This window comes from Oncorhynchus mykiss, chromosome 10 (genome assembly GCF_057628025.1).
Source record: "Oncorhynchus mykiss isolate SJ-2025 chromosome 10, ASM5762802v1, whole genome shotgun sequence".
NCBI classification, from domain to species: Eukaryota; Metazoa; Chordata; class Actinopteri; order Salmoniformes; family Salmonidae; genus Oncorhynchus; species Oncorhynchus mykiss.
Genome location: NC_143031.1, coordinates 41,170,056 through 41,190,673, shown reverse-complemented (window position 1 = coordinate 41,190,673; position 20,618 = coordinate 41,170,056). Strand labels below are relative to the sequence as shown.

The 20,618-nt window shown below is 42.5% G+C and overlaps 1 protein-coding gene across 4 annotated transcripts; it reads right to left on the bottom strand.

Moving 5' to 3' along the window:
- Positions 1-3,353: 3,353 nt before the first annotated feature.
- LOC110533887 (amyloid beta precursor protein binding family B member 1) lies at positions 3,354-20,085 on the bottom strand. Of its 4 annotated transcripts, none has more exons than XM_021618467.3 (14): positions 19,939-20,085; positions 18,374-19,191; positions 18,007-18,212; positions 17,689-17,751; positions 17,433-17,509; positions 17,287-17,347; positions 13,883-14,029; positions 13,667-13,794; positions 12,406-12,520; positions 12,166-12,250; positions 10,537-10,632; positions 8,357-8,472; positions 8,034-8,210; positions 3,354-6,822 (listed from the first exon to the last, which is right to left on the bottom strand). In XM_021618467.3, the coding sequence occupies exons 2-14, from the start codon at positions 19,170-19,172 to the stop codon at positions 6,661-6,663; spliced, it is 2,232 nt and encodes a 743-aa protein (XP_021474142.2). In that variant the 5' UTR covers positions 19,173-19,191; positions 19,939-20,085; the 3' UTR covers positions 3,354-6,660. The 4 variants fall into 4 exon arrangements, with proteins under 4 accessions (XP_021474142.2, XP_021474144.2, XP_090044750.1 ...); XM_021618469.3 differs by having other exon boundaries at positions 10,552-10,632; XM_090188624.1 differs by having other exon boundaries at positions 10,552-10,632; positions 19,873-20,057.
- Positions 20,086-20,618: the final 533 nt, after the last annotated feature.

Genomic DNA, 20,618 nt, shown 5'->3' with positions numbered 1-20,618 from the left:
AGCCAAGGGAGTTGGCTCACTCACAATTTTGCCTAAGAACACAGCCATGAATAAAGAATGGTACCAACACATCCTCTGAGAGCAACTTCTCCCAACCATCCAGGAACAGTTTGGTGAATAACAATGCCTTTTCCAGCATGATGGAGCACCTTGCCATAAGGCAAACGTGATAACTAAGTGGCTCGGGAAACAAAACATCAATATTTTGGGTCAGAAAACTCCTCAGAACCTAATCCCATTGAGAACTTGTGGTCAAACCTCAAGAGGCAAACAAAACCCCACAAATGCTGACAAACTCCAAGCATTGATTATGCAAGAATGGGCTGCCATCAGTCAGGATGTGGCCCAGAAGTTAATTGACTCTTTGCATCAACATGTAATTGTCAATAAAAGCCTTTGACACTTATGAAATGCTTGTAATTATACTGCAGTATTCCATAGTAACATCTGACAAAAATATCTAAAGACACTGACGCAGCAAACTATGTGGAAATTAATATTTGTGTCATTGTCAAAACTTTTGGCCACGACTGTATGTTCCGGAAAGTTGGCTGTTGTGTACAACGTCATTCTACTCACATTAGTGCACGTTAGCAAAAACCGTCCCGGTTTAGGGACACCCATCCCCAAGAGGTTGATTAAGGCTATTTTACAAACGAATGTGAGAGTATTTATTCAACCTTAAAATGAGTAACACATCCATGGCCACATTATGAGGTTACTGATTCAATGCGTCTTCTTATGTAATCATAGAAAGTGTGTTCAGGGTCCCAGGTCTGTGGAGATCTTCACCATTGCTATAATCATCTGCACAGAATCTCAAACGGCATTGATCACTTGCGCCACGTACTTTAATGTGATATCAACTGCAATCCAGGTCATTTGGTTGTGCTATTAGATAAAGCACAGTGACAACACATTACGATTTTATATAAATAAACAATATATCTGACGTCGTATTCCCATTTGAACTTTGATGTGTTTTTAAATGGTTGAAAGCTCAGTGCTAAAACATTTAGGTGACAACTAAACCAAAAATCAGACATTGATTTTCCATTGGAATTTGGTTGTGCTTTTCGATGGTTGAAAGCATAGCGATAACACATTAAGGAATTCAACAGACTTTTGGCTCTCTTTTTGAGCGGGTGAAAATAGGTTGGAATCTCATTGATCAACGTATCTACCAAATTCTCCACGTTGAAATGACGTAGTGTGCCCAGTGGGCTCATTCATTGTTTAAACAAACCTCCAAATATAGGAGAAAATGATGGAAATAATGAATGATGTGATGAATTACATTAAATCATGATTAGCACCTTGTGAATACAGGCAGAGTATAAAAACAGCCTTTTTGTCTTCTTCATTTCAAACAGGGGAGCTGTAGGCCTATCAGCTGCATCTAAAGTAATACTCTATGATGACAAACAAAGCTCTGTGAGACAACAGCGTAGTTTGGACCAAGAAAGGAGGCGGCACACTGAAAATCAACAGAAGCACTGCTGGGGAACCCAACGTCTGTGACGATTAGAGAAACAGGATGAAAGCAAATACAGGGACGGGAGAATATGGAACTGGTAATCCACCGACTGTGTCAACTGGAACACAGTATATTTACATGTGAATATATTTACCCCTGGCTGGGTGTGTGTGTGTGTGTGTGTAACTCATTTAGGATATTAACAGCAGGCAAAGTGGAAAGGGGGAATAAAACATTGAAATAATTGTAGATGGTGTTGCCTTTGTTTTATTGACACAGCCTCATAAATATTCATGTTAGTAAAGTCTTCAATTCAGCTGTAAACTGAGCTAACCAAGGGCATGACAATTATTCTCAATACTGTTCAGTCTTTTGAACAGTGGCACTCACGTTGATGATAAAATAAATATATCCAAGTAACTCTTGGTGAACTGTGTGTGTGTATGCATTAACTCTGCAATAATTCGTTTTTAAACCATTCCTGGAGTGCATCGTGAATATGAGGTGATGTGTAAGTAGCTACTCACGGTGTTATTCAGCAAACACCACAATGGCCCACAAAACAATACAGTTCCACTTTTTATTTTGTCCTGTGACACAATATTAACATACATGTATATGTATACACTACCAGTCAAAGGTTTGGACACACCTACTCATTCAAGGATTTTTCTTTATTTTTACTATGTTCTACATTGTAGAGTAATAGAAGACATCAAAACTATGATAACACATATGGAATCATGTAGTAACCAAAAAAGTGTTAAAAAAATCAAGATATATTTTAAATTTGAGTTTCTTCAAATTGCCACCCTTTGAATTGATGACAGCTTTGGCACTCTCTCAATCAACTTCATGATTGGAATGCAATTCAATTTAACAAGGTGTGCCACACACCTCCACAAATTATTTCCGTCTTAATGTGTTTGTGCCAATCAGTTGTGTTGTGACAAGGTAGGGGTGGTATACAAAAGACAGCCCTGTTTTGGTAAAAGACCAAGTCCATATTATGACAAGACCAGCTAAAATAAGCAAAGAGAAACTACAGTCCATCATTACTTTAAGACATGAAGGTCAGTCAATCTGGAAAACTTCAAGAACTTTGAACATTTCAAGTGCAGTCACAAAAACCATCAAAGGCTATGACGAAACTGGCTCCCATGAAGACCGCCACAGGAAAGGAAGATCCAGAATTACATCTGCTGCAGAGGATATGTTTATTAGTTACCAGCCTCCAAAATTGCAGCCCAAATAAATGGGCTGCATTTTACAAAGTTCAAGTAACAGACATCTCAACATCAACCTTTCAGAGGAGACTACATGAATCAGGCCTTCATGGTTAAATTGCTGCAAAGAAACACTGACACTGTGATTTACTTAGAATTCAAGGCACACTTAACCAGCATGGCTACCGCAGCGATATGCCATCCCATCCGGCTTGCGCTTAGTGGGATTATCATTTGTTAGTCCCACTAAAAATGACCCAACACACACCTCCAGGCTGTGTAAGGGCTATTTTACCAAAGAGAGTGAGCTGCATCAGATGACCTGGCCTCCACAATCCCCTGATCTCAACCAAATTGAGATGGTTTGGGATGAGTTGGACCGCAGAGTGAAGGAAAAGCAGCCAACAAGTGCTCAGCACTTGTACCTTCAAGACTGTTGGAAAAGCATTCCAGGTGAAGCTGGTTGAGAAAATGCCAAGCGTGTGCAAACTATCAAGGAAAAGCATGGCTACTTCAAAAAAGCCTAAATATATTTTGATTAATTTAAGACTCTTTTGGTTACTACATGATTCCATGTGTTATTTCATAGTGTGTCTTCACTATTATTCTACAATGTAGAAAATAGTAAAAATAAAGAATGCTTGAATGAGTAGGTGTACAAACTTTTAATTGGTACTGCATATACATACACACACCTCATTTACATTCTTCAGATATGTAAATGACCACTTTTTTTTGCATTACAGTCACCAGTGGATATTAAAGAAAAAGGAAGCTAAAAAATACACATGGCTGACAAACAGGAGTGTGAACAAAAAGGTATCACTTCATTGTAATGTTTCCTTAAGGCTTAATAAATACCTCACATCGAAAGGTTAACAACACACTGAACACATCTGAAGAACAAAAAGGCAGACATAAAAGTTCACGTTTGTTAAAAACTGAACCTAGATATTTTCCATGGCCTATGACAGAGGACATGATCACAGCCCTATCATAGTAGTGTTGCGGTACATTTGGATCAAAGTCGGTTTCTTATATTCAACACATGTAAATCCTTCAATAATTTATCTTAAGTTAAAGAAAAGCATTTTTTACTCATTTTTATTGCAATGATTAATCCTTAATAAGACAAATATTTAACCTTGAACATCACCAAAGCAACCTAAATATCTTGAGCATTACAACAAGGAATCTACATTGACAATCCGATGGGGTTTTTGTTAGTAGGGCTAACGTATACCAGTACTCAGACTTCCCATCGTGGCCTATATTTGTCCTTACAGAGCTGAAAACACACTGAGGACCCTCTGTGCTCCCCTGTTCTGAGAAGCTAGGGTCAGTTCTTATATAACAGCCATGCAAAGTGCACCCACTGGTTAACATCTACACTGAATATATAAATAGGTTATAACTGATTTCTCAACAAAACAAAAGAAACGGGTGAGCAATAAGTGGATTAGGGACATGTGTAGTGACAGTCACTATTGAAATGGAAGGGAAAACATTTGACACGTGAAATGTACAGTCACATGTATAGCAACAACATGCACAAATTCTTGATAGTATTTTTGAGGCCTCAAAGTATGGTCCAATATTACAGTGTGAATTAAAAATAAATGATATACTAACAGCAGGAAGCTCTGTTTGTACAAGGCAACCAATGTCTGACATTTACAGTAAGTAGTGTAGAGTACTTAGTGTGTAGAGTAAGGAGTAAAAATTATAGGCGTGACGAAAATCGCACAAATTCAGTTAAAAAAAAAACCAATGTCATACTAAAAAAAAACTACATTGTACATACATGTATCTGTGTTTTTATTAATCAGTACTTAAGAGTGAGCGAGCAACTAAAGCCAGGCCAAAGCCTAACCTATGGCTTCTTGTCTGGTCAAATTGCTGTCCAAAACAGATGAGAGCTAGAGAAATGTGGCACAATAAAGTGAAGGAGGGGGATAAATAGTATGGTGATACAGATTTGGAAACACTGCTGCAACAGTGACCACATAGTGGTAGGAACTGAGGGTAAAAAGGCATCTCCATCTCACAGATCTGTTACACACACACACACACACACACACACACACACACTTAGAAAAATATAATAATTTAATTTTAAAAAGAAAGTATTTTTAACCAACTGCATTCAAAAACAAAAAGGGAAGACTATGCTCTCGTCAGTCAACTATGGGATAGTGTATTTTAAAGATGTGTTTATATGCAGCGAAGTGTTCATATGATTTACACATACTGCACGCTAAGGAGGAAACTTCCACACATACTTCAGCCTGAATATTTCATAGACAAACACTGTTTGTGGGTAAAAAAAAAAACACTTTCCGTAATTACAATCTTTGCACAACAAAATGCATCAGGCTTGTTAGCTCTCCTGTTGTGTCGTCAGACACACTGCTAATGAAAAATAACTATTCTAAAGCCCAGCAGAGGGCAGTCAGGAGTTTAAAAACTGAAATAAAAAAAGGAAGTGGGACTTAAATGACTTGTGAGTTACTGACAGAAGCTGTCAAGTTCAGTGACATGTCTATCACAATGACAGTAGTGTCTCATCCCTTAGACCCAATTAATTAGGAGGCATAAAAGTTGTCAGATCTTATAAACAGTTTGAAAGGACAAGGGGGTAGCTATAAATAGCTGTCACTGCTCAGATGTAACTAAATTAAAACAAGTTTAGACATACAGAATGGAGTAAAGGAAAACAATTATAACACTTGACACGTAAAAAAAAAACATTGTTAAACAGATAAAAGAACGTGGTTAAACAGACTAACATACAACATCTGATCACAACAAAAGGATGACAAAACCAACTTCAGATCCATTTCCACACAATAGAAAGCTTCCATCTTCCTCCAACATACTGTCCACTTGGAGTGCAGTAACAGATAGCCTAAGCCTTCTTTGAGACATGAGAGGTTTCACTAAAACTTGAGTCATGCTCTAAAAGTATGCTATCTCCATTTTAGATTTGAGGAGTTGAACTACAGACATTTTACTGCAATTTGCAATACACATACAAATAAAATGTTGCACTTGCTGGTTTACCAGCTCCCCCAGAAGGAAGAGGGGACTTAAAACAAAACGGCTTTACAACAAATGTACTATACAAACTATATATATCCAAAATATTTATTTGCCAAATATTATATTAGCTAGCATGTTTTAGTGCTTCCAGCTCAACACTCATTCACCATGCTGCATTTTATGTAGACTTCTCATGCCACTGTTTCTAATTTCTTTCAAGTCGATATCCATTTTGAAATGAAAACCAACATGTGCCACAAGCACATGGCATGAGCGCAACCACATTCACAATTCAATTGCACATTTTCCATTTCTATTTTCACAAATAATATACTTTATTTGTTCTGCAAAACAAATAGCAGAGACAATGTTACAGAACATAACTGTGTTCCTAAGCATAATTAGTGTTGGTACTTTGTAAACTAGACCAAGTTTCCTCTTAACAGACCAATAAGAAAGAGTTCCAAACATCTCTTCTGATAAAAATAAATGTTCTTGAGAAACTGCTCTTTGCTAAGAAGCTGTTTTTGTTTCTTTTTGACCATTTTACCTGAAAACAAATCACAGTAAAGTACTTTATTCTTACCCAGAAATGATTTGATATTGAGATAACTTCTGCATTGGACCTTTAATAAATCACAGATTAAACAAACAAGTGAAAAGATGGCCTACTTGTCCAACCAAAGGTGAAGTGAAGGAAGTGTAACGCATGGAGGAGCTCTGGGCAGCGCTAGGTTTACTGGTACCCCAACCCAACAGGCAGCCCACAGTGCCCATGAGAAGGGAAGCAGGTTCTACCATAACACCTCAGAATGGGGGCGATAAAGAGGCAGTGGAGGAGTGAGGAGAGCCATGGCTATCATGGTGGGCTTGGCCTGGGGGTAGAGTGGTGTGTAGTGGGTTAGTTGGCACCTCTCAGGGCGTCTGGGACCCGGACCTCTTGAAGCTGCCCAGCAGGCTCTGAACTCCCTTCTTGACACTTGAGCCCACACGGCGTGCCACAGAGTCAGCCGGCGGGCCTGGCAGGCAGGAGCTGTTACTGGGCGGCCTGGCGTCCAGACACTTCTGGTAGCGCAGCTGTCAACAGGCACACAAAATTAGCACCAAATCTAATTCGAAATATAAACTTGGAATTCAAAATATATGGTGCAACAAGGCTGTGTATGTTTACTATTTTCTCTTCATAAAACAGTCCAGTCCTGGCAAACTCCTCATATCGAGAAGAACCACTCACCCAATGAAAAAGTTGCCATATCAAATAAGAACCCATCTGAATGCAGTCATTTGTTGGGTAATGCTTTTTCAGGACTATACATTGCCGATTCACTGACATCACATGGACGTGACTTCAATAATCATGCAAGGAGGAATGATAGCCTACCAAGTCAACGTTGGCTACTTGCACAATGCACGTCTCTGTCCACCTGGCTTGTAAATATTCTCTGTTTCAGTGTCAATCTAATTTTCCACTCGTCTGTGCCTCCATCCTTGGTACAGTAGCTAGTTAGCCAACTAGCTAGCTTGATTCACATTGTTTTGGGCATTTTTAAGCTAACTACACAACCAGGCATTAGATTAGCGGTAGAGGAGGGAAGCAAAATTACTTCATCTAAATAGTCCTCCATGCTGGACTTCTATGACATTTCCGTACATTTTCTTATAGGGGGCAACGTTCTTTTTTTTGTATCCGTTATTTGACCAGGTAAGTTGACTGAGAACACATTCTCATTTGCAGCAACGACCTGGGGAATAGTTACAGGGGAGAGGAGGGGAATGAGCGAGGCAATTGTAAACTGGGGATTATTAGGTGACCGTGATGGTTTGATGGCCAGATTGGGAATTTAGCCAGGGCACCAGGGTTAACACCCCTACTCTTACGATAAGTGCCATGGGATCTTGAATGACCGCAGAGAGTCAGGACACCCGTTTAACGTCCCATCCGAAAGACGTCCCATCCGTCTTCTAGGGATATCTAGCAAAACATAAAATAGCGGAACACGTCTCTCCTGTCTGCACACAGCTGTCACAAACTCAATGGCTCTTGAATCTTTGCAGGCAGAGAGCCCAGTTGATACAATGTTGAAAGTTTGCTAGCGAGAGTGTGAGCTCAAAACAGACAGGCAGAGTAGAGAGATGATGTGATTGAAAGACAACCTGAACCAAGCTCCATGAACGGCCTGTGAGATTTATAGAGGATATTGATTTTCAATAGGATATTATCTGCCGGACAATTAATTTGTATCGGACAAAAGCCAGCAATTACTGGCTGATGGAAACATTGCACTCACCATGCAGGCGGCCTGCACGGCCTCACTGAGGCTGGCTGCGTTGGGCTCACACCAGAACATGTGGCAGATGAAGTCCCCGGGGCCCTCGGCCATGATGAAGGCAAAGGTGTGGACGTCCTTCCCCACGCCCATGAAGGACAGGAACCGCACCCGGCACTCTGACAGAACCTCCTCTGTCTGCAAGAAACAACAGAACGCCTTGGGTTCTATTCCCACAGAAACTTAAACAACCTCAGACCTTCAAATTGGAATGACATTAAAAATATATTTTTTTTTTGAGATTGTGTGTACATTTGAGTGCGACCATCTATATGTGTACTCACCTCAGCAGTGATTATGGTAAGTGTGGCTGAGGCCACGTTCACAGTAACTGACGTCCACTCTTCCTTGACTTTGGAATTCATTGCTGTGTCGAGGGCAACATTAACTAGGTCCATACCTGGATAGGAATAACAACCACCTAGGTTAGCTAGCAGCTACAGTGCATTCGGAAAGTATCCAGACCCATTCCCTTTTTCAACATTTTGTTACATTAGAGCCTTTTTCTAAAATGGATTGAATCCTCATCAATCTACACACAATACTCAATAATGACAAAGCAAAAACAGGTTTAGATTTTTGTGCAAATATATAAAAATAAATAAAAAACAGAAATACCTTATTTACATAAGTATTCAGACCCTTCGATATGAGACTCAAAATTGATTTCAGGTGGATCCTGTTTTCATTGATCATCCTTGAGATGTTTCTACAACTTGGGAGTCCACCTGTGGTAAATTCAATTGATTGGACATGATTTGGAAAGGCACACATCGGTCTATATAAAGTCCCACAGTTGGCAGTGCATGTCAGAGCAAAAACCAAGCCATGAGGTCGAAGGAATTGTCCGTAAAGCTCAGAGACAGGATTGTATCGAGACACAGATCTGAGAAGTTTGGAACCACCAAGAATCTTCCTAGAGCTGGCCGCACGGCCAAACTGAGCAATCGGGGGAGGAAAGGGCCTTGGTCAGGGAGGTGACCAAGAACCCGATGGTCAAAGCTCCAGAGTTCCTCTGTGGAGATGGGAGAACCTTCCAGAAGGACAACCATCTCTGCTGCATTTCACCAATCAGGCCTTTATGGTAGAGTGTCCAGACGGGAAAGGGGGATACCTAGTCCGTTGTACAACTGAATGCCTTCAACTGAAATGTGTATTCCGCATTTAACCAAACTCCTCAAGCAGAGAGGTGTGGGGGGCTGCCTTAATTGGAATCCACATCTTTGGCGCCCGGGGAACAGTGGGTTAACTGCCTTGCTCAGAGGCAGAATGACAGATTTTTACCTTGTCAGGTCAGCGATTCGATCCAGCAACCTTTCGGTTACTGGCCCAACGCTAACCACTGCCGCCCCAGGAAGCCACTCCTCAGTAAAAGGCACATGACAGCCAGCTTAGATTTAGCCAAAAGACACCTAAAGGGCTATCAGACCAGGAGAAACAAGATTCTCTGGTCTGATGAAACCAAGATTGAACTCTTTGGCTTGAATGCCAAACTTCACGTCTGGAGGAAACCTGGCACCATCCTTACGATGAAGCATGGCTAAGGCAGCATCATGCTGTGGGGATGTTTTTCAGCGGCAGGGACTGAGAGACTCGTCAGGATCGAGGGAAAGATGAACGGTACAAAGTACAGAGAGATCCTTGATGAAAACCTGCTCCAAAGCAATCAGAACCTCAGACTGGTACGAAGGTTCACCTTCCAACAGGACAAGGACCCAAAGAACACAGCCAAGACAACACAGGAGTGGCTTCTGGACAAGTATCTGTGGGTCCTTGAGTGGCCCAGCCAGAGCCCGTACTTGAACTGATAGTTGTCCCCATCCAACCTGACAGAGCTTGAGAGGATCTGCTGAGAAGAATGGAAGAAACTCCCCAAACACAGGTGTGCCAAGCTTGTAGCGTTATACCCAATAAGACTCAAGGCTGTAATCGCTGCCAAAGGAAAAACATTATAGATTTTTGAATAAGGCTGTAACATAACAAAACATGGAAAATGTCAAGGGGTCTGGATACTTTCCAAATGCACTGTACATCTGTCTGAGTACACTCAATACCTGAGAATATTAGGAAAATGGAAGGAAGGAATTACTAGAAATGTGTTCGTTCAGAATTCACTGAAAACCAAGAGAGTTAAAAGCTCAATATCCATAACAAGAGGATAGCTCATTGAAGTTGAGACTTCACACAGTAAGAAATCAGTATCACAATCTGTAGGAGAAATTAGTAGAATACGTGCAATAATTGGAGACATTCAATTAAGTAAACGTGTATAGAATGCATTTCATTGAGTGAAAGCAAACTTAGTAGAAAGTTAGCATTCATTTAAACACAGTACCAACATACAGGAGGACAAGTGGAATGTTAAATACAGGCAGTGACTGAGAAGTTTTCCTGAAACATTGTTCAAAACACCACAAGATACACCAACAAACAGCTAGGAAAGAGAAGAAAAAGCATTCCTTACCAAAGCGTTCCTTACCTACGGGTTTGGCCACAGGCACGTTACCTAGGTAACATACCTGGAAGCGCTGGACTAGCTCATTCTTTGGTGCAGGGAATTCTGTAGGGAGAATACAGCAGAGTGAGAGAGACAGAAGACCTCATGCTTAAACCATACAAAGGACCATAGATGCATTTGGTTTCAGATTATACATAGTATATAGTCATTAGGGATGACAAATGTTATCGAACCGTTCGGTATGCCCCCTACGGTTCAATACGCACACGTGAACCGTGGAATTATGGTATGCCTGTCATTTTCCTATCATTTCCAAAACGTGCTTATTGCGCTGCAGACTACACGCACGTTGTACATTCAAATCCACAGAAGCAAACGCTCAGCTTGTGGCCGTTAGGGGGCTCCTGGGGCTGACAAACTTTACTCCACACATGTCTCAAAATGTGGCAACCGCAGTGACCGCAACTCCCTCAAACAACCAATGGACGATTTGCAATGACATCTCAGTAGGAAACCTCCCTAACGGGGCCCCATAAAGAGAGGGGAAACTAAAAAGAAATAGTCTCTCAGCTCCAACGTGACAATGGCGTGCACCAACGAGACAGAGAGAAGCAAATTTGAAGAAGCACCGCCGTCTTTCAAATCCGCTGTGTGGGAACATTTTGGATTCAGCGTTCAATACGACGACGAGGGTAAGAAGACCGTAAACAAAGTACAGTCTGCAAGCATTGCTTTGCCACTCGGCGACTCGAGTGGAAACACTTCTAACATGATGTGTCATTTACGTGGCCATCACCCGGCCGTATCCCTTGCAGGTGGAGTAAGGAGAGCCCACCCGTTAAAGAAAACACCACATTCACTCGCTGCTGCCTTCTAACAACAATTTGCAACAAATTCAGAAAAACAAAGAAATAACGAAAGCAGTGGGAGTACTCATAGCCAAAGATTTGAGGCACTATTCAATGGTTACTAACTCAGTACTTTGTCACCTGATGGAAAAAATGTAACTGCGTTACAATGTCTCCTGCACACATTTCAGCAGCAAAGTAATTCCCAAACTCGATGAAACATCACAGAGAGAAATAGAAAACAAATTGACATAGATACCCCATCTAGCTCTCTCCACTGATAGTTGGACCTCCAGAGCAACTCGAAGCTACCTCCACTATGTACTGGAAGCTACCTCACTGTGACGGTTCACTATGTACTGGAAGCTACCTCACCGTGACGGTTCACTATGTACTGGAAGCTACCTCACTGTGACGGTTCACTATGTACTGGAAGCTACCTCACTATGTACTGGAAGCTACCTCACTGTGACGGTTCACTATGTACTGGAAGCTACCTCACTGTGACGGTTCACTATGTACTGGAAGCTACCTCACTGTGACGGTTCACTATGTACTGGAAGCTACCTCACTATGTACTGGAAGCTACCTCACTGTGATGGTTCACTATGTACTGGATTGTATGACACTCATCCTCTGTATGAGTGTCATACAAGCACACACTTTTCTTAAATAGAAAGACACTGAAACCGTACCGTGGCCCACAAACCGTGATACATACCGAACCGTGGGCTCACTGTACCATTACATCCCTAATAGTCATACAGTAAAAGTGCCAGTGTTTTACCCTGGAAAGGAATGTCTGCCAGTTTAGAGGGGTCTGTGTTGAGTCTGTTCAGAGAGGATTTGGATGACTTCCTCTGGGCCATTATCTACAGATAAGGAAAGACACAGTTGAGCCTTAAATTCAACATTTGAAAAAACAAGGACAAACATCCACCCCTGAACCACAGTTTCACAGTCATGTGAAAAAAGTTACATTTGGAGACCAGAGTATGGTGCAATGCACCATAGCAGATGGGCTTACCTTAGAGCAGATGTCATGCATGCTCGTGGCAATGTTCTTAGCAGGTGTGTCACACCTGAACACATGGCACTTCAGAACATGAGTCAGTTTGTCTCTCGCCACGTAGGCAAAGTCCCTAAAGTTAGCACAAACACACACAAACAAAAAGAGGTATCACCAGAGAAAGAGGCTGTTATAAAGGCTGATCATGACAAATGAGGCTGATGAAACGGACAATGCTGAAATCAGTCAATACTGATAAGGATCTTTGACCAATATTGTTCAGTCTCTACTCAAGAGAACTATTAACCAAAAATACAATGAACAAATGTAACCACAACTTTGACAGAGAACACTTAACATAGTCTGACTATTATTGATGGCTAGTCTTCACTGAGTGTACAAACATTAAGAACACCTGCTCTTTCCATGACAGACTGACCAGGTGAATGCTATGATCGCTTACTGATTTCACTTGTTCAATCCACTTCAGTCAGTCTAGATGAAGGGGAGGAGACAGGTTAAAGAAAGATTTTTAAAGCCTTGAGATATGGATTGTGTATGTGCCATTCAGAGGGTGAATGGGCAAGACCAAAGTTTTAAAGTGCCTTTGAACGGGATATGTTAGTATGTGCCAGACACACCGATGTGTCAAGAACTGCAATGCTGCTGGGTTTTTCACGCGCAACAGTTTCCTGTGTTTATCAAGAATGGCCCACCACTCAAAGAACAACCAGCCAACTTGACACAACTGTGGGAAGCATTGGAGTCAACATGGGCCAGCATCCCTGTGGAACGCTTTCAACACCTTGTAGAGTCCATGCCCCCACGAATTGAGGCTATTCTGAGGGTAAGGGGGGGGGCAATATTAGGAAGGTGTTCTTAATGTTTTGTACAGTGTATAGGTGCTACTTTCAGAGAAACTGATCGAAAGTCATGGGCGTGAGTGAGAAACATCAAGCATTATGGGATGGGGGTGTGGAATCAACAACTGACAAGCCAATGTTGTAACTATGACAACCACAACCTGTGACGGAAGATGGTGGATACAACAATACACTACCTCTCCCTGTGTGCCCAAGTGCAGCAGGTTAGAGAGAAAACACCAAATCAATTCAACAGAAAACAAAGCAGGATTCACAAAAGGCAACTCGAGATTCAGTTAAAAGCCAGGCAAATAAAACTAAAATAAGAAACATTTCCTATAGCAAACTGGCAAAATCTGAAATGTAGATTATATTAATAAAATAACAAAGAATAGTTAGAGTAGCAGGGGACTGGCCTGCCGTTGTCCCGGCCCACTCCCCACACTCGGATGCTGACGATAGGCTGGGTGTGCAGCAAGGTCTGGCCCAACGGATCTATCAGGTTCAAGATCTCATTCTCCAGAACAAGGAGCATGTCTTTTCCCTGTGTGGAAACATTACACAACATTTCTCTAAACATTGTTCTACCAACATTACGAGGTTATATTCCCATACACAAGCCATTATCTGACCTCTCCCCAGATCCCAGCCGTGTCGTGCAGGTTGTGTTTGTGGTAGGAGAGCTGTCTGATGCAGTTGTTGACAGCCACACTGCTCTTCCCTGGAGCCATCTCCTCCTCTGATATCTCCACCCAGCCAAGAGACCGGACTGCAAAAACCTATTCAAATCCATTTTTATTTGTCACATGCGTCGCAAACAGGTGAAGACTAACAGTGAAATGCTTACCAACAATGAAAAAATAAAAACAATGTGTAACGATAACTTGGCTACATCCACAGGGTACCAGTACAGAGTCGATGTGCAGGGCTACGAGGTAATTGAGATAGATATGTACATATAGGTAGGGGTAAAGTGACTAGGCAACATGACATAATAAACAGTAGTAGTAGCAGCTTCTGTGAGGATTGTGTGTTTTTCCTGACAGTATGCCTGTGTGTATGTGTTATGTGTGAGTGTATGTAGGAGTGTCAGTGTAGGTATGTATGAGTGTGTAAAAAGAGTTAGTCCAGGAAGCAATTTGACTACCTGCATTGACCTTTTTTGCACTAACTATGTAGCAGTCTTATGGCTTGTAGGTAGAAGCTGTTCAGGGTCCTGTTGGTTCCAGACTTGGTGCATTGGTACCACTTGCTGAGAGAACAGTCTGACTTGGGTGGCTGGAGTCTGAGCATTTTTAAGGCCTTCCTCTGACACCGCCTGGTATAGATGTCCTGGATGGCAGGGAGCTTGGCCCATATGTACTGGGCCGTATGTACTACCCTCTGTAGCACCTTGCGGTCGGATGGCAAGCAGTTGCCATTCAAGCTGTTATATTGCCAGTGAAGATACTCTAAAAATGGTGCAGCTGTAGAACTTTGAGGATCTGAGGACCCAAGCAAAATATTTTCAGTCTCCTGAAGGAAAAGAGGCATTGTCGTGCCAACTGTGTTGGTGAGTGGACCATGTGAATTCCTTAATGACGTGGACACCAAGGAACTTGAGGCTCTCGACCCACCCCATCGATGTGGATGGGGGCATGCTCGGCATGCTGTTTCCTGTAGTCCATGATCAGCTCCTGTGTCTTGCTGACGTTAAAAGGAGAGGTTGTTATCCTGGCACCGCACTGCCAAGTCACTGACCTCCTTATAGGCCGTCTCATCGTCGTTGGTGATCAGGCCTACGACAGTCATGTCGTCAGCAAACTTAATGATGGTGTTGGAGTCGTTCGCGGGCAGAGTCGTGGATGAAAAAGGAGTACAGGAGGGGACAATGCACACACCCAAGGACCCACACCATGTAGTGGGTCAGCGTGGCTAATGTGTTGTTGCCTATCTACACCACCGGGGGTGCGGCTTGTCAGGAAGTCCAGGATCCAGTTGCAGAGGGAGGTGTTCAGTCCCAGAGTACAGAGCTTAGTATTGACCTTGGAGGGCACTATGATGTTTAACGCTGAGCAATAGTCAATGAACAGCATTCTCACATAGGTGTTCCTCTTTTCCAGCTGGGAGAGGACAGTGTGGAGTGCAATAGCGATTATGTAATCTGTGGCCCTGTTGGGGCGGTATGCAAATTGGAGTGGGTTCAGGGTGTCTGGGGTGAAGGTGTTGATGTGAGTCATGACCAGCCTTTCAAAACTTTTCAAAGTTCTAGCCTTTAGCTCAGTGCGGATGTTGCCTGTAATCCATGGCTTCTGGTTGGGATAAGGTGAATTTGGAAAGAATTCAGACCCCTTTACTTTAACATTTTGTTACGTTACAGCCTTATTCTAAATCTACACACAATACCCCATTATGACAAAGAAATGTTTGCACATTTATTAAAAATAACTGAAATATTACATTTATATAAGTATTCAGACCCTTTACTCAGTACTTTGTTTAAGCACCTTGGCAGCAATTACAGCCTCAAGTCTTCTTGGGTATGACGCTACAAGCTTGGCACACCTGTATTCGAGGAGTTTCTCCCATTCTTCTCTGCAGATACTCTCAAGCTCTGTCAGGTTGGATGGGGAGCATCGCTGCACAGCTATTTTCAGGTCTCTCCAGAGATGTTCGATCGGGTTCAAGTCCGGGCTCTGGCTGGGCGACTAAAGGACATTCAGAAACTCGTCCCAAATCCACTCCTGCATGGTCTTGGCTGTGTGCTTAGGGTCGTTGTCCTGTTGGAAGGTGAACCTTTGCCCCAGTCGGAGGTCCTGAGTGCTCTGAAGCAGGTTTTCATCAAGGATCTCTCTGTACATTGCTCCGTTCATCTTTCCTAGGAGACTAGTCAGGATCGTAGTCCTTGCTGCTAAAAAAACATACCCACAGCATGATATTGCTACCACCATGATTCACCGTAGGGATGGTGCCAGGTTTCCTCCAGACATGACGCTTGACACTCAGGCCAAAGAGTTCAATCTTAGTTTCATCAGACCAGATTATCTTGTTTCTCATGGTCTGAGAGTCCTTTATGTGCCTTTAGGCAAATTCTAAGTGGGCTGTCATGTGCCTTTTACTTAGGAGTGGCTTTTGTCTGGCCACTACCATAAAGGCCTGATTGGTGAAATGCAGCAGAGATGGTTGTCCTTCTGGAAGGTTCTCCCATCTCCACAGAGGAACTCTGGAGCTCTGACCATCGGGTTCTTGGTCACCTCCCTGAACAAGGCCCTTTCCTCCCCCGATTGCTCAGTTTGGCCGGGCTTATAGCTCTAGGAAGAGTCTTGGTGCTTCCAAACGTCTTCCATTTAAGAATGATGGAGGCCACTGTGTTCTTGGGGACTTTCAATGCTGACAAAATGTTTTGGTACCCTTCCCCAGATCTGTGCCTCGACACAATCCTGTCTCGGCACTCAACGGACAAGTCCTTCAACCTCATAGCTTAGTTTTTGCTCTGACATGCACTGTCAACTGTGGGATCTTATATGGACAGGTTTGTGCCTTTCCAAATACTGTCCAATCAATTGAATTTGCCACAGTTGACACCAATAAAGTTGAAGAAACATCAAGGATGATCAATGGAAACAGGATGCACCGGAGCTCAATTTCGAGTTTCATAGCAAAGGGTCTGAATACTTACGTAAATAAAGTATAAGTAAAATAATTAGTATTTTTTTAAATAAATTTGCTAACATTTCTAGAAACCTGTATTTGCTTTGTTATTATGGTGTAGTGTGTAGATTGATTTTTATTTTATTTAATACATTTTAGAATAAGGCTGTAAAGTAACAAAATGTGGAAAAAGTCAAGGGGTCTGAATACTTTCTGAATGCATTGTATGTTCGTACAGTGACTTTGGGGACGATGTTGTTGATGCATTTATTAATAAAGCCACACAAAGACATGAGGACAAAGAAAGAGCGACTGAACTTAGGTTGACTGTTGACAGAGAGAAAAATATGTGTGGGATTGGAGTGGAATGATGGTTATGTCCATGTGTCCAAGTGAGAGTACATACCTTAGCCTCCGGGTCATTGATGAGCGAGTTCATCTTTTCCTTTTCTTCAGATTGTGAGGAGCTAGGAGGTGAAAGGAATCAGACTATCAGTTAGTTGTCATCTACACAAGTCAGGAGCATCTAATGATAACAGGAGGGGGACTCACTTGAGGTTGATAGAGGCATAACGCAATGTGGCTCCTTCAAAATCCTTTAGGGTCTGATCAGCCATGGCATCTTCCTCCTGAATTTAAAACAACAGTAACAAGTCAAAATCACCAATCACCAATCATATTTCTACATTTGATATAGTAAATAGTAAGCAGTTGATACCTAAACATTGAACATCTCAATGTGCAATGTTAATGTAAAGGTTTTCAAACGGAATTGATGTTGGGCTTGTTTCAAGTAGTTGGCCCTTACCTTCCAGAACTCCTCGTCATTAAATCTGTTGGGGCGGGACTGGGTGAGACTATTCCACATCAACTGAAAATACAAAAAGGACCAATTAGAAAACTAAATCAGTTCGCACTAGCAGTGGGGGCTTAATGGAAATACAATGACTGTGCGGCACGGGCAGGCATTGAGTACCGGCAGATGGGTCAATGCACGTACAATCCACTTGCTCAGACAATTTTTTATTCACAGTCCTGATACAGTATGTGGAACAATGTAGTCTTCTATCAAATGGCAAGAACAATGTCCTCAACACAGACTCCATCACTATCCTCTAGCTCTCACCGTTGGCTCCGCGTTGGGTGTGATGGCAGGGGAGGTACTGGAGGGTCTTTCTGGGGCTTCTCCCTCCTCTATGGGAGAGGGGGGCTCCCACTGTGTGGTGCCTGTTGGGATGTGCCAGTAGTAGGTACCCGACTCGTCTCTGACCCGCATCCACCCTGCAGGCAGGTCTGTGTCCGTCTCAAACGCACTGCGGTCCCAGTAAGACTCTATACAACAAGGAAGAACGGTGAGATAAATATAAGATAACCCAGAACACAATTGGACTGTGTCCCACTTCCTGTTTGTGACAAAAACAAAGTGCGGATCTTACACACAAAGCTTCATTCAAAGCCCATCCATTGTTAAGACATTTAATTTCCCCTCTTACCTGGGTCACTGTCTGGCGTGCTGTTGGCTGTGCTGCCCTGAGACAGTGACATGCAACTGGAGTCCTCATCACTGGGTGCTGCGTTTCTGCCCTGAAACAGCAGGCATGTGTCCTTCACTTCTCCACTGTCATATCTCTGAGACTCACTGCTACTCTGCGCCTCAGACGAGTCTGTGTCCCTCTCTCCACCTGTTGGAAGTAGTGGAGACTCTTCCTCATCCCCGTCCTCTTTCTCTTCTTCCTCCTTCCCATGAGGGGTCTCTGAGGTGTCGATCAGCAGAGGCTCATTCAGGTCAGAGCAGAGGGACCTCAGGGTCTTAGAAGACGGGTTCTGCTCACTGTCTTCCTCCTGCTGGTCCATCACTAAAGAGTTATGGTTGGGGTTTCCATCTGGGCTCTCGTTGTGATTCAAATCCTGGTCAGAATTTATATTCTGGTCCTGCTGCCTCTCTGCCACTTTGCGAAGTTGATTCTGACCCTCCTTGAGCCACTTGGCATTGGTCCCAGTGCAGTGCTGTCCCTGCTCGTTCTCCTGGTTCCGGACCCTCTCCTCCTCTCTCTGTTGACTGGACTCTTCCTCATCGATGCAATTGCTACCCATGGTGCCATTCAGCAGGTCCAAAGGTGTGGATGTGGCATAGTTGTGGCGCTTCTTGGTGGAGGAGGTGGTGGTGCCTTTGGCTTTCTTGCTCAGGTCAGAATCAAACTGAACACTATGTGGGTAGCGGAGGTCAAGGGTCAGCGAGGATGGCAAGCATGTGTTCTCATTGGCCAGGTCGGAGGTCTTCTCCAAAGACATGGCAGGGAGCTTAGAGCCACTGTTTGGACGTGGGGGAAACAGAAAATCAGGTATAAAGATTAACAAGGGTGTTTGTCTACAACAGCATACACAACTGTGTAGAGCCAGAGTTAATGTATCAGTGTTTACATGGTCTGCATTAAATAGATCTAATTTGAGTTTCATCTGATTTCTAAAATGTAGCATGAATATGATTGCAACCCGTTAACTACTAGCAAAGCTTGGCATGCAGTGATTTCAGCTCCTCCCAGTTGGACTCCAAGGCTGTGCAAGCAACACAAACTATAGAATAGCTAAAGTTAGGTAAAAGCCCACACTAACGTTACATGTTAAGCTAGCTGACGTTAGCTCGTAAAGGCCCACTGCATGTCTAGTTCGTTGCAAGCAAGTTAGATGCTACTATGCACAAAAAATAGGGACAGAGGACATGTCATCTTGCGAGCTAGTTTGCCCTACATAACGAACAATGTTTGGAATATTTGTTTCTTAGCTAGCTAGCTAAAGCTGCCAAAATTGAAGAAAAAAGGAAATCAATAGTTATTAAACCACGTATGGCACACATATTAGCTAGCTATATAATCATATTTTGTATAATAGCCTAGAAGCCGTCAAATGCATCACATTAGCTAGTTAGCTCGAGTTACTAGCAAGCTGTTTGCTAGCTACAGTAACATTCGCTAGTACGTTAGTTGTGACTCACGTAGCACTATCATTCTCCAGTTACAAACACACCCTTGTCTTGGGTGCCAGCGACATGGTAACTTACCCTAAATTGTATTTTCCACACCTTTATTTCAGTGGTAAATAGCTAAATGTAATGGTTTGCGACATTGAAGACGACGTGGAACGAAACCAATTTTGTGAACCGCAAAAGCAGCAAACTACGTCACTCATAAACGTCATTCCGTAGATTAGAAATGATCCGTAGACGCAGCTGCAGACCTAGGATCAGCGTTACCCTCCTACATTTAAACCTTTTCTGTTATGGAAAACATTTTAAAGCTGATCTTATAACAGTGTGTATGGGGTTCGTCCTCTATAAGTAATGATAGTCAGACAAGATCAGGGGTGGGAAGAGTACTGAAAATCTGTTATTTAGATTGTAATTTACTCAAGTAAAAGTAGCCCCCTTAAGAAACTACTCGTAAGCATAAAGAATTATCTGGTCAGAAAACTACTTAAAGGACAAGTCAGCCCCTTTTTACATTTGGTTGGTTATTATGAAGCATTTAGTGATGCCCATCACAGTTTTAGTGTCATTTTACGATTTCATGTCTATTAACTTTAGTGATGAGGAAAACCGGAAATTGCTTCTCTGTGACGTTTTTGAATAGGATCCATGAGGTGACTTTAAATTGTGGACAGTCATTTTCAGCGATTTATCATAACCTGTCTGTAGTTGTGATTATAATGGAACTCTCTTTGTCTAATAATATCTGTAAACTG

What these genes read in the sequence shown, in the direction of transcription:
- LOC110533887 (XM_021618467.3), bottom strand. Translation starts at nt 19,172, where the DNA reads ATGTCTTTGGAGAAGACCTCCGACCTGGCCAATGAGAACACATGCTTG. An exon ending in CACGCCAGACAGTGACCCAG is followed by an intron (nt 18,213 to 18,373) that starts GTAAGAGGGGAA and finishes CTTGTTGTATAG; the next exon opens with AGTCTTACTGGGACCGCAGT. An exon ending in CACCCAACGCGGAGCCAACG is followed by an intron (nt 17,752 to 18,006) that starts GTGAGAGCTAGA and finishes TTGTATTTTCAG; the next exon opens with TTGATGTGGAATAGTCTCAC.